This window comes from Mycothermus thermophilus (assembly GCF_041956435.1).
Source record: "Mycothermus thermophilus strain CBS 625.91 unplaced genomic scaffold VTJ04scaffold_2, whole genome shotgun sequence".
Lineage (NCBI taxonomy): Eukaryota > Fungi > Ascomycota > Sordariomycetes > Sordariales > Chaetomiaceae > Mycothermus > Mycothermus thermophilus.
The window spans coordinates 2,203,663-2,219,743 of NW_027191428.1; the positions used below are offsets into that span (position 1 = coordinate 2,203,663).

The following is a 16,081-nucleotide window of genomic DNA, read 5'->3' on the forward strand; positions in this document are numbered from 1 at the left end:
CCCCTCGTTCTGCTTGTGAGGGTGGGCCGGCTGTGGCTGTGTTACCATGTATCTGCATTGGTCGTCTGCATGTCGGCATACGCTACGTCCTATACCAACCTCCATCCAATCCATTCATCAGCCACAGCGACCCTCGTCCCCGGAGCTCGCCGTCAATTACAAACCCGAGCGGTGTGGACTCGGTCAGCCGTATGATGTCATATACGAGGGAGGGGCGAGCCACATGAGGCTTGTTCGATTGGTGGCGGTGTGGGAAGGGTGACATCACCACAGGTAGCTAGATCATAGTGCTGGTAGCAAGGTCCTCTGTTTGGAAAGATTTGCACTCGACGGATGGATTGTAGTGTATCCTCGCTTCCCTGGGGGGGTCTAACTAATATTTTCGCTGATGGATGAAATGTCGCCGAAACTTGCAAATATGTGCTTCATCGCACAAGCTGCCTGTGAAGCACATATCTGTCCAGCATGCTTGCAGCAAGCTGTTGTAAACCACCCGACCTAACCTCGACACCTTCATGCCTGATGAGCTTCCCCAAACCCTTAAACATATGCAATGTCGACCCTTGGGTCTATCTAAGTCCTCCGTAAAACTCGGCTCGAGCAACACCTCTCTGGTAGTAGGTAGGTCGGTAGTTATATCCGGATCCGCTGGGTATCAAAAATCTCACCGCCCCCCCCTCCCTCCCTCTCCCCTTCCCATCACCGCCTCTTCACGAAACTCATGAAGCCTAACTCTCTCCCACCTGAAGAACCCCTAGTATTGTAAATCACTCACATTACTCCCACTCCTCTCCCGATCCGTCTTATCACCGTTCTTGTTATTGCTGTTGTCGCGCCCGCCCTCCCATTCATCATCCGACTCGGATCCTCCGCCCGTCCCACTGCTCCTACTATCGTCGCTATCCTCCCCTTCCTCTTCGAGTTCTTGGTCTAGCCAGCCTGGGGGCAGCATTTCGAGAGGTCTGAGTGGTGGCTTTGTTAGCCTGGGAAAGAAAACATGCCCAGCATAGATAGGGCAGATCAGGAAGGAGGAAGGAATAGAGGGACAAAAAAAACTCACTTCCTCATCTCCGGATCCACCTCCACCCCGTTCTTCTCCAGCATCTCAATCATCCTCCTCCTCTCCAGCAGCAGCTTCCTCAGATGCAGCAGGGTCTTGTGCAGCACAATGCCCTCAGAGCGCGCCTGGCCCTGGAGGCCGGGGACAATTTCGCTGAGGCGATCGAATCCTTCGCGGATTGCTTGACGTCGTTTTTGTTCTGCACATCACCATCAGCACATGATGACATTCATCATCAAACCAAACCAGACCCGACCAGACCGGAAGGGATCAGGATGACAAGTATCCCGAATCACTGGCAAGAGATCAAGAGAGAAAGGACAAGGAAGAGAGAAACGTACCAGAAGCGATATGATTCGCCTTCTTCTCCAAATCTGTCAGCCGCGGCCGTTCCCTTTCCTCTCTGCCACCACCACCACCGCTTCCTCCGCCAACACCAACCCCGTTGCTACCTCCTTCTCCTGCCGACGGCGGTGAAACAACCGCTTGGGAAGACGGGGACGAGCGGGCGGTGGTCATGTCGGTCCGGTCGGGTGATAGCGAGGCCATATATTGACGGCCGCAACCGCGCGTTTGCTTGGTTTGGAAAGCGTTGGTAAATGTATTTTGGGTCTGGGTCGTGGTCGTGGTCGTTTGGTTTGGTTTCGTTTGGTTGGTTGCTGTTTGGAGGATGATGTTATAGCTCTCCGTGTCCGCGTCACGCACGAGATATAGATAAGCTACCAGGTAGGGAGAGGTACCTGAGGCAGGTAGGTCAGGTAGGGGTAGGTACTCCTGGTTGGCGGTGTTGATGTTCTCAAATCTTGAAGCCCCAGGTGTGAGTGTGAGCGTGAGTTGCGAGTGTGAAGATGATGAGGTAAGTAAGGACCTGAGAACTGAAGCGAGCACATGCCTTGTCCCAAGCCCTTGCACCTCGCAGGCCTGTGTACCGGCGGACGCACGGCCTCCGATGATGCTGCAGAGCGATGCAGTGGATAGGAAAAAAAAACAAGCAATCAGAAAAAAACCGACGAGTCCGCTGTAAACGCCGTTCTAGAGATCCGCAGAACGGTCGTTGTGTTCTGTTGTGTTGTTGATCTCAACAGCACCTCAGCAATCTGCAGGTGTTTAGATGTTCAATTGTCCAGTGGGGATGGATTGATGATCGACAATTGACGCCAGCAGCGGGCATGTGACTGAGGTGCACCTTGCTGGCCCTGCTTGGCTCTCTGATGCTGGGCCGGCCCGTGTGTCTGTTCGCCCTCGTCCCTCCCGTCCTCAGGGCATCAGACATTCCAGAGAGTATACTTCGTAGTTGGCGCAGATAACAATCCGTGATAGGCACGGACTTCAATCCAGGTCCTTAATGGAGGAGGTTACCTTAGGCGCTGCATAACATCCACAAATCTTCTACATGAGAGGACGGTCATTGCATGCACGCATGTGGTTTCCTCTCGTCATCACTCCAGCAAACCCACCCAGCTTTTCCACTGGATCCGGCCTCGGCACGTGCCCCAAGGTGGATGGATACCCTTGGCGGGTCCTGGCCTTGCCCCTCCCCCACAAACCCGCCTCAGCACTTCCACCTCAATCTCATCACCATCAAAGCGTTGCTACGAAGTACCGCCCCGCTCCATGCCGGTCAATTCTCGGTGAGGACTCGTTTGTCTCACATACAGACAGAGGAGTTTTCCACGTTGTTTGTTGTCTTGTTCAACTCGGGCACACTACTCAGATACATACAGTTAGCTGCTACGTACAAATCATGTGAAAAAAACGCAACGCTCTTTTCTTGTTTCATTTGTTTTGTTTGTTTGCTTTGGTCTTGTGTGTTGTGTTATGTTCTATTTATACACCATTGCAAGCCAAATTTGCTTTTATCTTTCCACGCTGCATGGAAGAAAAGAAAATGAGAATTTGGCCCGAGTTTCCCCGTTACACGCAACAATCAGGAAAAAGAAAAAGATAAAAAAAAATCACAAAGCGCAATGTGTAACACCACAGAAAGACAAAGAAGGAAAAATAATCTAAGAATTGTTTCATCCCGATTCCCCATGCCACATTTTTGTCCCTTTACACCATCAATCATGAAGAAAAAAAGCCCTCCCAAAATCTGCTTGCCAGCCCCATCATCTCCTGTCATTTCCCACCCCGTTATGCCCCGAGGATTGCCCGTCCAGCCTAGAGACCAGAGCCATGCCGTTGTTGGAGAACGCCGAGGTGCCTCCCAATCTTCTCTTCGAGAGATAAGGAAGCCTGCCCCTGCTTGCTGAGCTCAACCTGTGTCTTCCCAACGAAGAGAAAGCATCAAGGCTCGCGTCGACGACGACGACAACCGGGTTGCCCCGAAAATAGAGACCTCATGCCCTGCGAAGACGAAAATGCAGTCGACATGTCGATGAAAGTCTCAATATCGCCGTCGTTCGTTGCCTCCCAGCTGGCGGGTGAATCCTGTCGTCGGGTTGGACCCCTCCCGTCGGTCTTGCTGAGAGAAGGACCCATCCATCCATGTCCGGGCTGAGCGAAACGAGACGGGACGGGACGTCGAAACATGCCGGGGTGGAAAAGCCAAAATGGTCGATAAATCTCTGAAAACCGAAAAGATTAACCATCTCCCCCCTTTTTCGCCTGCGAGAAGAAACGAAAAAAAGAACACACAAGATCATGCCGAAGGCGCCCCCTCCTTTGCCCAAACCCTCCCACCCTCCATCCGTGTGACGTGAGACGAGGACAACAACAACCACCGGACCAGACCTCCCAAAGATCCGTGGCCCACCCGTTGCTCAAACGCCTTTGCCCCATGCTCATGCTGTTTGCTCTTCGACCAAATCTTTGCCCCGAATTTTCCGTATGATGACCAACAGAATGACGAAAAGAAAACGAAAAATATTTTTGTCGACGCCGTTCTGTGCTGAATGGGCGGATATGCCACAGCAAAAGTCATAGAACGACCGTCGAACGATGCGCCAGCCATGCTCGAACTTCAAAGAGCGGGGAGGAACACCCTGGAAGGATGGAAGGTGTTAAGTGCCGAAAAGATTAGTGTCTGAAGCAGGTCGTCGTCGAAATGCCTGCCTGAACGCCGTCCTTGGCATACACCACTCCATCTATGGTGTCCGTTAATCCCAAAACAAAGTGAACAAATATTTCCTTCGTTGGGGTTCCCTTGGGTATGAGAGATCCCACTCAGAAGGACGCTTTTTGCCTTTTTGCTTTTTCCTTTTTCTGAAAAGAGAAAAACAAGTGCCATATGCATCATGCGGCCCGGATGAGCCCAGGCCGTGCCGTGCCGAAAAGATCCCCTCAAATGTTCTGGTTGCTTCAAATGAACGTCTGAGACCAAGACTAACCCACTGCCGTCGTGGGAAGTCACCATGACCGAAGGCCGGCCCGCTACATCTCAGAGAAGCACCTCAGATGGTGGCGACGCCGTTGGCACCGAGCCTGCGGTTCAGCTCGACGGCCTCGTTCATGTGCGCAGTGAAAATCTCGGGCACCGCCCGGTCCTGCGGCCACGGCTTGCGGGTGTTGTTGTTCAGCAGGAGCTTGTTGTAGAAGTCGAGCAGGCTCTTCAGGCCGCATGTCGCCGGAGTCTCGCGCGAAGCGTCCTCCAGGGCCAGGGTGCGGAACTCCTGGTAGACCTTGGCGTTAAAGTCGTTAAGCAGCAGGTGAGACCAGAACTGGTAGAGCTTCTGCATCTCCTTAGGGGTCTCGCCGTCCTTGGCGTTCTGCCGCTTCTCGAGAGCCGCGCTGCGGATCTCGGTGTACGGCTTGCGCTCGGTCTGGCCCTTGGTGGAGGCCGGGGCCTGGCCATCCACCCAGACAATGTCGCGCTGCTCGTTTGTACCTTCGGGCGCACTGTTGCGGACGTTAGAACATGTCGTTGATTCGAGCTTCCGGGGAATTGTTGCGGTAATTTACCTCTGAGCATCAGCCGCGGCATCGGCGGCACCATTCGGGGCATCCGAGACGTATCCGGCCACGCCAGCATCGCTGGACGGACCGGCCTCGCCCTTCTCATCGTCGTAGCTCAGGACAACCATCAGCTTCTCAAGCTGGGAGTCCGGGAAGTTGGTCATGCTCTCCAGAGTCACGGGCGACTGGGGCGGCGCATACTCGGGAACCCCAGCAGTCAGACGCGTCTCGGGAGCGTGGTGATTGCCATTCACAGCAGCACCATTAACTGCGGCCGGATCGTAGGCCACCCCGTTGGGGAAGGACGGCGAAAAGAGCTGTCCATCAACATATGGTGGATAACCGCCCACGGCCGGGGGATACGGCTGGGGAACGATGGGGCTGAAGGGAGCAGCCATGTGGGCATCCGGACGGACGTAAGGGGTCCAGTTGGCCGGGCCATCATTGCGGAAGGCCTCCTCGCGCTCGCTGGGCGGCAGGACAAAGAGCTGCCACTTCTCGCGTGCGCGCAGGCGCTCAATGCCGTCATCGCCGACGCCAAACTCGATCTTGTCAGAAAGCGAGCAGACGAAGCGCACCAGATCCAGATCCTCCGTAACCATCTTCACGCGCTTGAAGTTAGCAATGGTGGAAAGGTGGACGAAGCCCTGACCATCCATGTGCTTGCGGAGATAGTAGTCCTTGCAGAGGTTCTCGACCGAGAAGTAGTACTCGATCTGGGTCTTGAGAACGGGGATCGATACGTCAAAGACGGGCTGGTACATGTACGGCGGGTATTGGCCAACCGCAAAATCGTTAACCTGGGCCGGGGCCTTGGGAGGGAAGCCGGTGGCAGCATGGCCATTACGGGCGGTCGACTGGCCGGCCCACTTGTTGCCCCTACCCCTCTGAGGATGGCCGAACGAAGCGGGGAACTGGTTCGCGAACGGAGCCGGGCCCTGGGTAGTCGGGCTCTGGCGAGACTGGAAGCCATTCGTGGTCGGGTAGTGACCGTTGGTGGGGTAAGACGGAGACGAATGGTGGCCGGTGGCGTTGTTATGGCCTCCGCGTCCACGGAAACCGCCGCGGCCGCGCTCCGGACGGCCATCACGGGCGGGGAATTGTTGGCCGTGGGCGGCGTCCTTAGCAAAGTCGCCTCTGGCGGGGAAGCCGTTCCGTTCTTGCTGGGGACCACGTGCGGCGTTCTGGCCGTTCTCGGTGTTGTTCTGGAAGCCGGTATCAACGCGGATGTCGCGCGTGGCGCTAGCCCTCTTGGAGGTCTGTTCTCGAGTCAGTCCCTGACGGAAAGAAGCGGCGCGACGATGACCGCCCACGGGTCCGTCTTGGATCGGCCCACGTACAGAGGGGGTGGCGACGGCATTGGCATCACGAGCCGGCTCCGTCGTGGCGGCCGAAGTTGTCGACGGCTTCCGCTGGTCGCGGTTGGCAGCGTCGGCCGGGCTGCGCTTGGCATTGGGCTGTTGGGGCTGGGGAGCCGTCCGCGAGGCGATGCTGCCGTCCCGGGGCCGGGCGTTGTTGTTGGTGGTCTTGGGAGCCGTGGATCCCGGATTGGAGGCCGCCTTGTCGCTGGCGGTGGGCGTCGCAGGCTGCGCGCCGGCAGTGTTGTTAACATGGTTCGCCTTGGCGGAGCTTGGGTCACGGCTGCCTCTAGGAGCGCTGTTGCGAGGCTTGGATCCCCGGATCTGGGGGAGCTGGGTCTCAAAGACGACCGAAGGAACAATGTCGAGCTTCTCCCACGTCTTCTTGCGGGCCGGAGCCGCGCTCTCCTCGGGAGCATCCTTGTCGGCGGCGTCAGTTTTCTCGGCCTTGTCCGACTTGTCGGTCTTCTCCGACTTCTCGACCTTCTTCTTTGCCGCCTGGTCCTGCTCAGCGGCAGACTTCGGATCAGGCCAAGATGCCGGATCCGCGACGGGAGGAAGTGTCACAGGAGACTTGTCGTCCTTGTCACCAGCACGACTGCCGCGAGGACCGTTCCTGCGCGGGGCCTGGTCGGTCCGCGAACCCTCCGGCTTCTTCTGTCCCCATTTGTTCTCGCCATTCTGCGTTGTGCTCCGCGCCGCAATATCGGCCGGGGCTGGGTCTTGCCGCGACTCGGAGGGGGCCGGTTCCTCGGTGGACTTGGCCTGGGCAGCGGCCTTGCGCGCTTCCATGCGCTGGGCCCATGGGTTGACAGCCGGGAGCGGCGCCTCTGTCAGAACCACGGGCTTGGGCGGCTCCTTGTCCTTCTCAGCATCCTCCTCCTGGTTCTTAGTGCTTTGGGTATCTTTGTCGTTGGTACGGGCCTTTTTGCCCTTCTTCCCCTTCTTGCCATCCACGCTGTCATTGGCGCGGGACGTCCGGCTGGTAGAGCGAGACGTCTTGTCATCGCTGTTGCCCCGGGTCTGTGAGCGATGCTCATGCTGTTTCGCGGCAGAGGCGCCCGCGGCCTTCTTGGATGCGTCTCCGGCAGATACCTCGGACAATGCCGAGTCGGCAACGGAGGGGGCTTTTGAGTGCGGCTTAGACTGACGGTCTTCTGCCTGTGTCGGGGTGGTGGTCTGTTGGTCGACGTCGCGAGAATCGGCGTTTGTCGAAGTGACAGAAGGTGCTGTTACTGAACCGGCGACGGTGGAAGCATCGTCCTTCGCTTGGGAACCGGCCGTCGATGGGGCAGTGCTGGACCCCTCTTGCTGCTGATTTGGTTGGGTGGAGGCAGGCCGACCGCGCGCGGCTTGCGCATACGAGAACGGCTGAGCCGACATGGTGGTGGTGGTGTGGGATCGATGATGAAAGCTCGACGCGAACGAACCGAAGAGGCCGCGCGGGCGAGAAATGCTGGGAGGGGTGGACGCGAGAGCTCTTCTAGAGCGGTTGTCAGACGCAGACCACCGGTCGACGGACAACCAAAAAGAAGAACACCCTGGCAGTCAACCTCGTGAAACGAGTGTAACTGTGCAAACGGGATTGGGGAAGAGGAAAGCAGAGGTTCGGTTGAGGGGAGGATGTAAGGAAAGAAAAAGAAGAGAAAAAAAAGGGCTGTGTGTTTTTTTTTTGGGAGGGGTGGGGGAGATGGTTTCTAAGGGCGAAAGAAGAGGGTGCGAGTTTTGTGTGTGTGTGGAATAAATTTTTCTCGGCTCTCTGCTCTGCGAAGAAGAACAGTGGAGTTGGAGTGCCGGGCGGCACCAAAGTAAAGTACCACTGTTCGCACCGGGCCGGCCGCTGGAAATCTGGAGTGTGTGCAGTGGAGCGGCTTGGTTGTAAGAGAAAAAAATGGGAATTGTCGGAGGTGGTCAAAGGCCGGGGGGAATTGGAAAGAGTCAAGATGAGACGAGCAGGGAACAACACAGAAGAAAGATGACGATGGGGCGTGTTATTGCCAGGCCAGACCGGGTTCCATGGACGAAAGTAAGGTTGAAATCGAGGTTTAGGTTGGCTGGGCGCAGATGGTTTCTTGCAATGGGTTGCTGTCTTTCTGCGTCTGGAGCTCAAAGTGAGGGAGAGATGGAACTGGAAGTTGGAGGGAGCAGCAGCAGTACAGGTAGCAGCGCTGTGAAAGTGTGGATGGATGTGGATTGGATCGGGTGCCGGGCTTGCGGTGGTTATTGCCGGGCAGCGGGTTGCTCACGATGACGCGCCGGAACCCTCCACTTTTTTTTTGGGTTGTCGGTGCACTGGGTTCACAGACCGGGACCCTTGAACACTTTCCTTCCACTTTTTCATGAAATCAACCTGTCCCCCAACACTGCTTGCTGCCTTTTTCGGCTCGGGTTATGCTGTGTGTGGGAAACTTCGGACTGGACGTTTGTGCCTTCCCTCCCGGAACTTGGGAACCTGGAAGTCGCCCGATCTGACACTTGGCCGGCGGTTACCTGGCGGTACCGTACAGGCCGTCACCACCTCTCAGGCACCACCCCGGGAATGATTCCACACGTCAAGCATGCGTCAGATGCACCACCACCAAACGACAACTTGTCGTATAAACACACAGACCCGTTTGGCCCCTGGGCTTGTGCGTCTCTGCCGGAACGTCATCTGAATGCAAGGCGATGTCCCTCTTTTTGTGGTTCCCAAACATCGCACCCAGCCGGCGGCAACATCTGACAAAAATGTTTATCGATAACCAGAGGGACAGCCCTGCACAGTGTAAGATACCGTATGACAGGGGGCCCGGCCGGTAATAATCGCGGGGTGCGGTTAGGGTGGCGGCTGGGGCGCAACTGGACTGCTTTCAACGTCCAGGCTCCATTCATTCCATTTTTTTGAGCGCGCGTCTCCTCCAAATTGGACCCGGTCATGCTGCAGGTCCTCTCTGCCTGGCTTGTATGGGGTTGTCTGTCGTAGTAGCACCCGGCAAGCACATTGGCACACGAGCCCGCATTAGGAACAGGTCGTTTGGTAATTTTTGCCTTTCATCCCGGTTTGTGCTTGGCAGGTTGCCGCCCGGAGTCACGGCGACGGGAATCTCAGGCGACGACTCAGGAAAGGGGACACAACGGACCCGGAGGCGCCGTGGGAGGAATTTCAAGCAATTTCCGCCATGGTGACATTTCTTCTGGGGAAAATATGGAAGGGTAAGGTACCAGCAACCAACTGTCCTGAACCACCACAGGGCAAGGCGACCGAGGGCCGGGACAAATGCCGCACAGGTCACGCCGGACTGACGGATAGATGGACGACGCCTCGAAGCATTCCTGAGGCCATCTGCGGAACACACAGCTGGAGCAACGCCTCTAAAACAACAACAATAACACACCCAGCGTGTATCGACCATGTTTCGGACATTTGGCACAACCTTGAAACTGGAACTAGCCCACGAGATATTTACCACCCATATGATAGGTAGAAGCAATTCCCAGGGCTGACACTTGTTGATTTGAAACGCCTGTACCTCAAAATCTCCCGTGCCTTTCAAACCAAGGCAGCTTAGGGTTGTTGCACTAACGGACACAGAGAGACACAGAAGGGCAAGCTACCCACCTCGAAGATGAGGGGATTACATATATCCCTCTTTTGTTTGAAGATATCCGTCAATAGTGCCTGCAGGTAGGGTCATGGCATGGCATCCCATGTACGTGAATGATGCAAGCCGACCAAGGTCGCCAAGTGTGAGGATGGGTCCAAGAAACATTTCCTCCACCTCCCCTCTGCGTTGTAAACACCTACTGGCATGCCATCAATCTCTCCATGCTCACATCTTCCAGACTCACTCTCACACGTACCGAGGAATGAACATACAAAGATGTACAAAAATAGGACCCCAGCACCTTACGTCACCCTCATCACCCTTCCCTTTCCTTCCCTTCCCATTCCCAATACGTCCCTTACTCTTCAACCAAATTACACCACCCCAACATACACACACAAATTTTCCTCCCTCCCCCGTTAATGAAAATCCAATATCACAACCACCCAGGGACTTGAGGCTTAGAATTGCGGGGAAACGAACCTACCTACATACCTACGCTACACCACTACATATGGACCGGACCTCAGGTCCAGCGTTGTGCCCTGCCCTGCCCTGCAGCAAGCAGTCCAGTGAGTGAGATGCCTGTACGGGAGGGGTTGGTTGGTCGGTCGTCAAGTCCCAAGTTCCCCCAGCCCATTCAATCCATCAATCAATCAACCCAGTTAAGACCACCAGGTCCCATCCCATCCCATCAATCAAGCCCCAGTCCAGTCCTGTCGGCCGGGGTTGACGCGGCCCTGGCCGGGAGTGGGGTTCCGCTCGCTCGCGCACGCGAGCTCACACGCACAAAAAGCCTTCCCGTTCCCGTTCGCCCCCGCCGCCCCTCCTCCGGCCAAGGTCCTTGGCTCCAAGCCCCTCCGCTCAGGCCAAGCCAATCCAGGCTGCGCGGGGCAGGGTGGCGGGGTTGAGGGTTTACCTAATACAAGGTGTGTATGTAGGTATGTATGTTGGTACTTTGTAGGTGCGTTCGGAAATCTGACGGGAAGGTCAAAGGTGAGTTGTATGCTGTGTGCGGCGGGTAGCCGATGGAATGGAAAAATATCCCTTGTTTGAAAGAAACAAGAGATAGAGATGCTGCTCGTTCAGTCCATGGAATGGTGGTGTCTTTGCTAAGCGATGAGGTAAATCCCTACCTCGTTCAACAGATGAGGTGAGGTCCGTTTGTTGGGTGAGTTCAGAATCTTTCATTGAGGTGGGTTGAAAACAAGTCGAAGAAGCAACCTGGAAATACTCAACTCCAGCAACTGCCAAGGCACCTTACCTTGAGGTACCTCGCCTCGTCTTCACGTCTCTTGCAAGGAACCCGCAAGGCTTGGGTTTCCATGAATTTCTTCCTCTCATTACCTCGTATAAAGTAGCTATCCCCGATAAACCCAGCGGGTTTCCAGTTCAAACAGGAGTCTCCTGTTGCGAATGAAAAGACATCCAACTTGTCCAAACAACATACCCCACAGCGGGATGCTACAGGATGCCAGGAATATGTCAAGTATGATTATGCATAGCAAGCAGCCATCAAGGCATGACATTATGGACGTTATGCACTCACCCACGAGACCCGTGAGGTGTCGTGTGTTGAGGTGTATCCACCGCTCTTCATGCTGAATTAAAAGTAGAGAGATCAAGAGCCCAGTGACATGGATGTTGACAACGACGGAGTAGGCCCTGGTTCTGGTCCACTCACTGGACTGAATGACAACAAACACACACACACACATACGGAAAGTCACTCCAAGCCAAGAGGACATCCAGAGACCCGGGGGTAAAAGGCATGATACCTGTCTGTCAGTCGCTTGGCACATCCACTCACAGAGTCAAGACAAACCAAGGTATCAAGAACAAGGTCTGTGAAAGCCAGAAGGCGAGCAAACTCAAACAGTCCATCCAACAACCCACATCACAACCCACCCATCCTGATCCATAACACGTACCTATATTGGCACATCCACCTACACTTACACACCCAGCACGGCATGGCACAGGAACAAGTAATCGTACACACACATATACAAAACCCGACCAACCAACCGACAACATCATCAAATTCACCTGCTCCAATCCAACACTATCAAGTCCCAGGTCAAGCACTACCACATACCTACTACTTACCGTCGTCCCTAACCTGATATCCAATTCGCCGCCTGCCTCGCGCCAAAGCTTCCCACCATCCTCAGCCCGCTCGACCCCATCGGGAAGTAACTCACAAGATACCAGACCAGGGCGGCCAGCTGGATGACGCCGGCAAAGAAGGTCAGGATGGTGCTTTGCAGCTGTAGTGCATCAATCAAGTCAGCCTCGGTCATGCTTTCCTCTAGCGAGGCTAAATAGTTCCCTTTTGTTTCTTCTACAACAGGGATGTGCCTGATGTTTCTCTGCTCAAGCAGCGCAAAGTTTATCTGGAGAAAGAACTTAACTTACCCCAATGGAAAAGTACAAAGTCAGCGCCAACGAGCCGAAATATGCGGCCGTGAAAGGCAGCCTCGGCGCCGAGGCGAGGTGTTGAAGATAGGCCAGGGGGCCCATGATGGCGGCGAAGGAGGAGAGGAAAAGGATTGAGCCCAGCGTCCATCTGTTTTATTGTTTGTTTGTTAGTTAGCCGTGGCAAGGGGTTGTCATATCAGCCATCTCTATTTGCTTTGATGGCTGAAACTGTCTTGTTGTACTCTGCCCGGCTGCCTGCCTGGCCGCGAAAACTGGCCGGCTCCCTGCCAGGGGCAAAATCCTATCACGCTTCACCGAGCCACAAAAGCCATCACCAACCACTTCCCAGGCTGACCCAGATGGGTATGCCTGGTGTGTGAGTCACCACGAGGAGAAAAGGAAAAGAACGAAACTTACAAGACAACCAACTTGCGAGGCTTGCCGAGGGAAATGACGGGGAAGAGGAAGAAACAAATCGAAAAACACGCCAGGGCACCAAGGTTGCAGGCAGCAAAGATCATCAGACGATCCCACCGACTCACTATCAGCCAAAGGTTAGTTTGTCATCAACAAAAGAATATCCAGAAGGTTCTCTCGGGGGCAGTGTCGAAGCACAAGACAATATTAGTAGTTGAGAATAAAGCATAAGAAATTATCAGCCCCGGACCACGCGGCTCAACCTAGGTGGGGCGTCGTCGCCGCCCTGAGACATGGGGCCACATGGGGCCGGCGCAACGACGGCCGGCACATGTACTGCGGTCGGTCCGTCCTACATACATACATAGGCGGTTGCGCGCTTCCTGCAGGGGCCGTCCGTTTTGTCCGGGAAACGAGGATGGGAAAACGTGGGGGACAGGAAGAGAGAGAGAGAGAGAGAGAAAGAGAGAGGGATAATCTTTGACTCACATCCAAACCACCCTTCCTCATCTTGGCGGGCCGGGGCGGGCGCCGCCTGGGGTTCTGTCGTCGGTAACCGGACATAGCCTCGATCGCTGCCAAAGGGGTTGAAAGATTGGAGTTTTGACAAGAAGCCCGTCGGTTGCGGTGTGGTAGTGACGGGGTAATCGGTGTTGCGGCGCGACCAGCCCAAAGAGTTGATGGACTCGCGGAAGGATGCCGACGCCATGGCTTCTTCCTCTCCCCTTACGCACGCAAAGATAATGTCGGATCGGAACTTAGGTATTGCTGCTGCTGCTGCTGCGACGGTATGTGTTGGGAGGGTTCGTATTCCTGTTGCTGGCGCCGGAGGTCTCGATCAGATGTCACGGAGGGTATGTCAGGTCTCGGTTGTGGTGGGTGGGAAGAAATCAAGGCAATGGAGGCTGTCGCAACGACGGGTGACCACACCAAAAAGTTGGATAGGTATGGTGTGTATGCGCGCGGAGCTAGGCTAGGTTGGTGTCAACGTCATGTCATGCGATATCAAGACGCCAAAAGCGGAACGGGAGGGTATGGTAAGGCTCAAAACGCGACGGGCGCGTTCAAGGTGGGGGAGGCAGGCTTAGGGGCGTAAGCCGACCGGTAGGTAGGGCCCGTCTCGATCAAAGCAGTCATGGGACGGACTCACGTACTAGTGAGGTAGGTAAGGAGGGTCCGGCGGCGGTGTTCAGATGATATATGATATCACCGAAGTCTACCTAGGTCGAGAGGTTGGAGTGCTTTTGTCTTTGCCCAGATCGTGGTCAAGTCCGTCCAGCGGATGTTGGTCGATGCGGTCGGCTCAAAGCGCGTTTGATTAGTGGGAGGCAAAGGCGCGGTATTGGCAGGCCAAGCGCAGGCTGGTGTAGTGTAGGTCGATGTGCAGGATTGCGATCGAGTGCCGTCGTCGTCCCGAACTGCGGCCAAGTCGTTTGTGGGAAGGGGAAAGAAGACAGACGTTTGCTTGCGCAAGCCGTAGCCAACGCCAAACGTCCTGCCTTCCCAAGACGCTGGGCGCCGCTGACGCCCTCCCTGTCGATCACGGCCCTGTGATAGGCTTCCCGTCTCGGCTGCCCCACACAGCTGATCACGGACCACACCCAGAGGGTTGCATGTCGCATCCATCTCCAGAAAACATGAATCATTTCGACCTGGGTCTGGAGGACGACACACGGCTCCAACACGTGGCCCCTCACTTGATTCCATCCATGACAAAGGCATTGCCTATTGTGAATGGTGGGTGCTCAACTGATAGCTGTTGTTTAGAGAACGGCAGCCTACCTCGCTCTCCGGAGTATTCCGTTTCCCTTCGTCCTTTGGTCCACTTCCCCGTTAACCCCCACATTGGAGGTAGGTCTGCAGTCAGCCCAGCTCTCAGCAACGGAACTGGATCCGGCACTGCGGTGAATGATCCTCACTCAAAGTCAACCACGGTGAACTTGGGTGACTCGCCCGGACTCCCGTGAAGGGGTGAAAACTCTCCGTGTCCCTGACTACCTGGGACCTGAAGTGCCTAGCAGTCCAGGTTCCCGGCAACGTCCAACAGAGAAAAAGAAACCAACAGAGGCGAGGCAACACCCTTCCCCCACGTCTTGTGACTAACCCAAGCAAATATTGCCCTGAAGGAGCGGCCGGAAAGCATCAAAGCCATTGCCGATGGCGTACTCGACCCTATCGATACCGGGCAACAACCCGTTGTGTCTACTCCGTACATGGCCCGGCTGGCAGACCCGGCACATTCGGCAGTCGACTCCCTTGATGGCTTACTTACCTTAAGGTTGTGCATCACACGGGCCGCTCCTCTCCTGCGTCTGCGTCGGCCTGCGGAGCGACCTGTCCCACGACCTATGCCGGCATTTCTCCCACACCCATGGCCAACATGACCAACGGCTGGTAGTATGTCATGGCTTGGCAGTCGACAGAGCTGCTGATGGTGGGTGCGCCTTGGTGTTTGAACAAAATGTCTTAACTCCGACTCATGCTCGCGAATGCCTGGCTGAGCCTCCTCGACAAAAGGGGAAGGATTCGGTGAAACATGCGAGGGCACACTGGCTCAGCTTGAGCTGGTCGGAGCTAGTCATTACGACATGGTCCTTCTGCGCCCCTCCATGGCTGTCGTGTTGGAGCCCACCATCTTGACATTCAGATGCCGCAAGAGTCAGGCGGGTTTTCCGGGTTGCCTCGAGGGCAAGTAGAGCAACCAGGGCGAGCTGGAGTTTTTACAAAGCAAAAAGCTGGTTGATCCATAGCATAAATACCATCCCTCCCCTCCACCCATCTTGCATTCCATGCTGTGCTCTTGTTGAACCTTCTGAGATCTCACGTCCGTCCACACGACAATCCCAGCGATCGACGTCAACTGCAGATCCCAGCTGCAACCTTGAAACGCGACCAATCGGCACCCATAACCCGCACGCCACCAAACACAAATATCTCGACCATCCACTCACAACCCTGGACACACATCTCAGGGGAAAACACCAGTCAACGTTTGCATGTGATAGACGGTTCAGGGCTGGCTCAACATCTTGATTGTCGGCGCATTCTCCGTGTTACTTTGGACCTGGCCGATTGTTGTTCTCCCCTGGCTTCCTGGATCAGACATCTATCTGGCTTTCGAGGACGACGGAGACCTGGCAAACCCAAACCCATTTGTCTTCTGGATCCCACTGGGCCCCGGATTTCTTGTCGTCCTCTTCCAAGAACACCAAGACTCCCAAGGTTACATCTCGGCGACTTCCGAGGTCCTGGCATACCTGTCAAGACAACACCCGCCGTCTTACTACGGAGTATACTCTACTGGGACCCCGATCCCCCAATCCCAGGGCCAATCACTTAATCATTAC

General features: G+C 55.5%; 6 protein-coding genes across 6 annotated transcripts; 1 reads left to right on the forward strand and 5 right to left on the reverse strand.

Moving 5' to 3' along the window:
* Positions 1–754: 754 nt before the first annotated feature.
* Positions 755–1,579, reverse strand: VTJ04DRAFT_2955 (uncharacterized protein; the record flags this gene model as incomplete). The annotated part of the gene is made up of 3 exons (XM_069360801.1): positions 755–962; positions 1,061–1,259; positions 1,402–1,579. 3 exons carry the CDS (start codon positions 1,577–1,579, stop codon positions 755–757), a joined length of 585 nt encoding a protein of 194 aa, XP_069221476.1.
* A 1,448-nt stretch (positions 1,580–3,027) lies between these two features.
* VTJ04DRAFT_2956 (uncharacterized protein) lies at positions 3,028–3,312 on the forward strand (the record flags this gene model as incomplete). The annotated part of the gene is made up of 1 exon (XM_069360802.1): positions 3,028–3,312. The coding sequence occupies one exon, from the start codon at positions 3,028–3,030 to the stop codon at positions 3,310–3,312; it is 285 nt and encodes a 94-aa protein (XP_069221477.1).
* A 34-nt stretch (positions 3,313–3,346) lies between these two features.
* Positions 3,347–3,983, reverse strand: VTJ04DRAFT_2957 (uncharacterized protein; the record flags this gene model as incomplete). Its single annotated transcript, XM_069360803.1, has 2 exons — positions 3,347–3,627; positions 3,743–3,983. 2 exons carry the CDS (start codon positions 3,981–3,983, stop codon positions 3,347–3,349), a joined length of 522 nt encoding a protein of 173 aa, XP_069221478.1.
* Positions 3,984–4,022: 39 nt separating this feature from the next.
* On the reverse strand, positions 4,023–4,415 carry VTJ04DRAFT_2958 (uncharacterized protein; the record flags this gene model as incomplete). The annotated part of the gene is made up of 1 exon (XM_069360804.1): positions 4,023–4,415. One exon carries the CDS (start codon positions 4,413–4,415, stop codon positions 4,023–4,025), a length of 393 nt encoding a protein of 130 aa, XP_069221479.1.
* Positions 4,416–4,452: 37 nt separating this feature from the next.
* VTJ04DRAFT_2959 (uncharacterized protein) lies at positions 4,453–7,695 on the reverse strand (the record flags this gene model as incomplete). Its single annotated transcript, XM_069360805.1, has 3 exons — positions 4,453–4,897; positions 4,961–6,213; positions 6,295–7,695. The coding sequence occupies 3 exons, from the start codon at positions 7,693–7,695 to the stop codon at positions 4,453–4,455; spliced, it is 3,099 nt and encodes a 1,032-aa protein (XP_069221480.1).
* Positions 7,696–12,013: 4,318 nt separating this feature from the next.
* VTJ04DRAFT_2960 (uncharacterized protein) lies at positions 12,014–13,443 on the reverse strand (the record flags this gene model as incomplete). The annotated part of the gene is made up of 4 exons (XM_069360807.1): positions 12,014–12,166; positions 12,315–12,465; positions 12,735–12,858; positions 13,224–13,443. The coding sequence occupies 4 exons, from the start codon at positions 13,441–13,443 to the stop codon at positions 12,014–12,016; spliced, it is 648 nt and encodes a 215-aa protein (XP_069221481.1).
* Between the last annotated feature and the right edge of the window lie 2,638 nt (positions 13,444–16,081).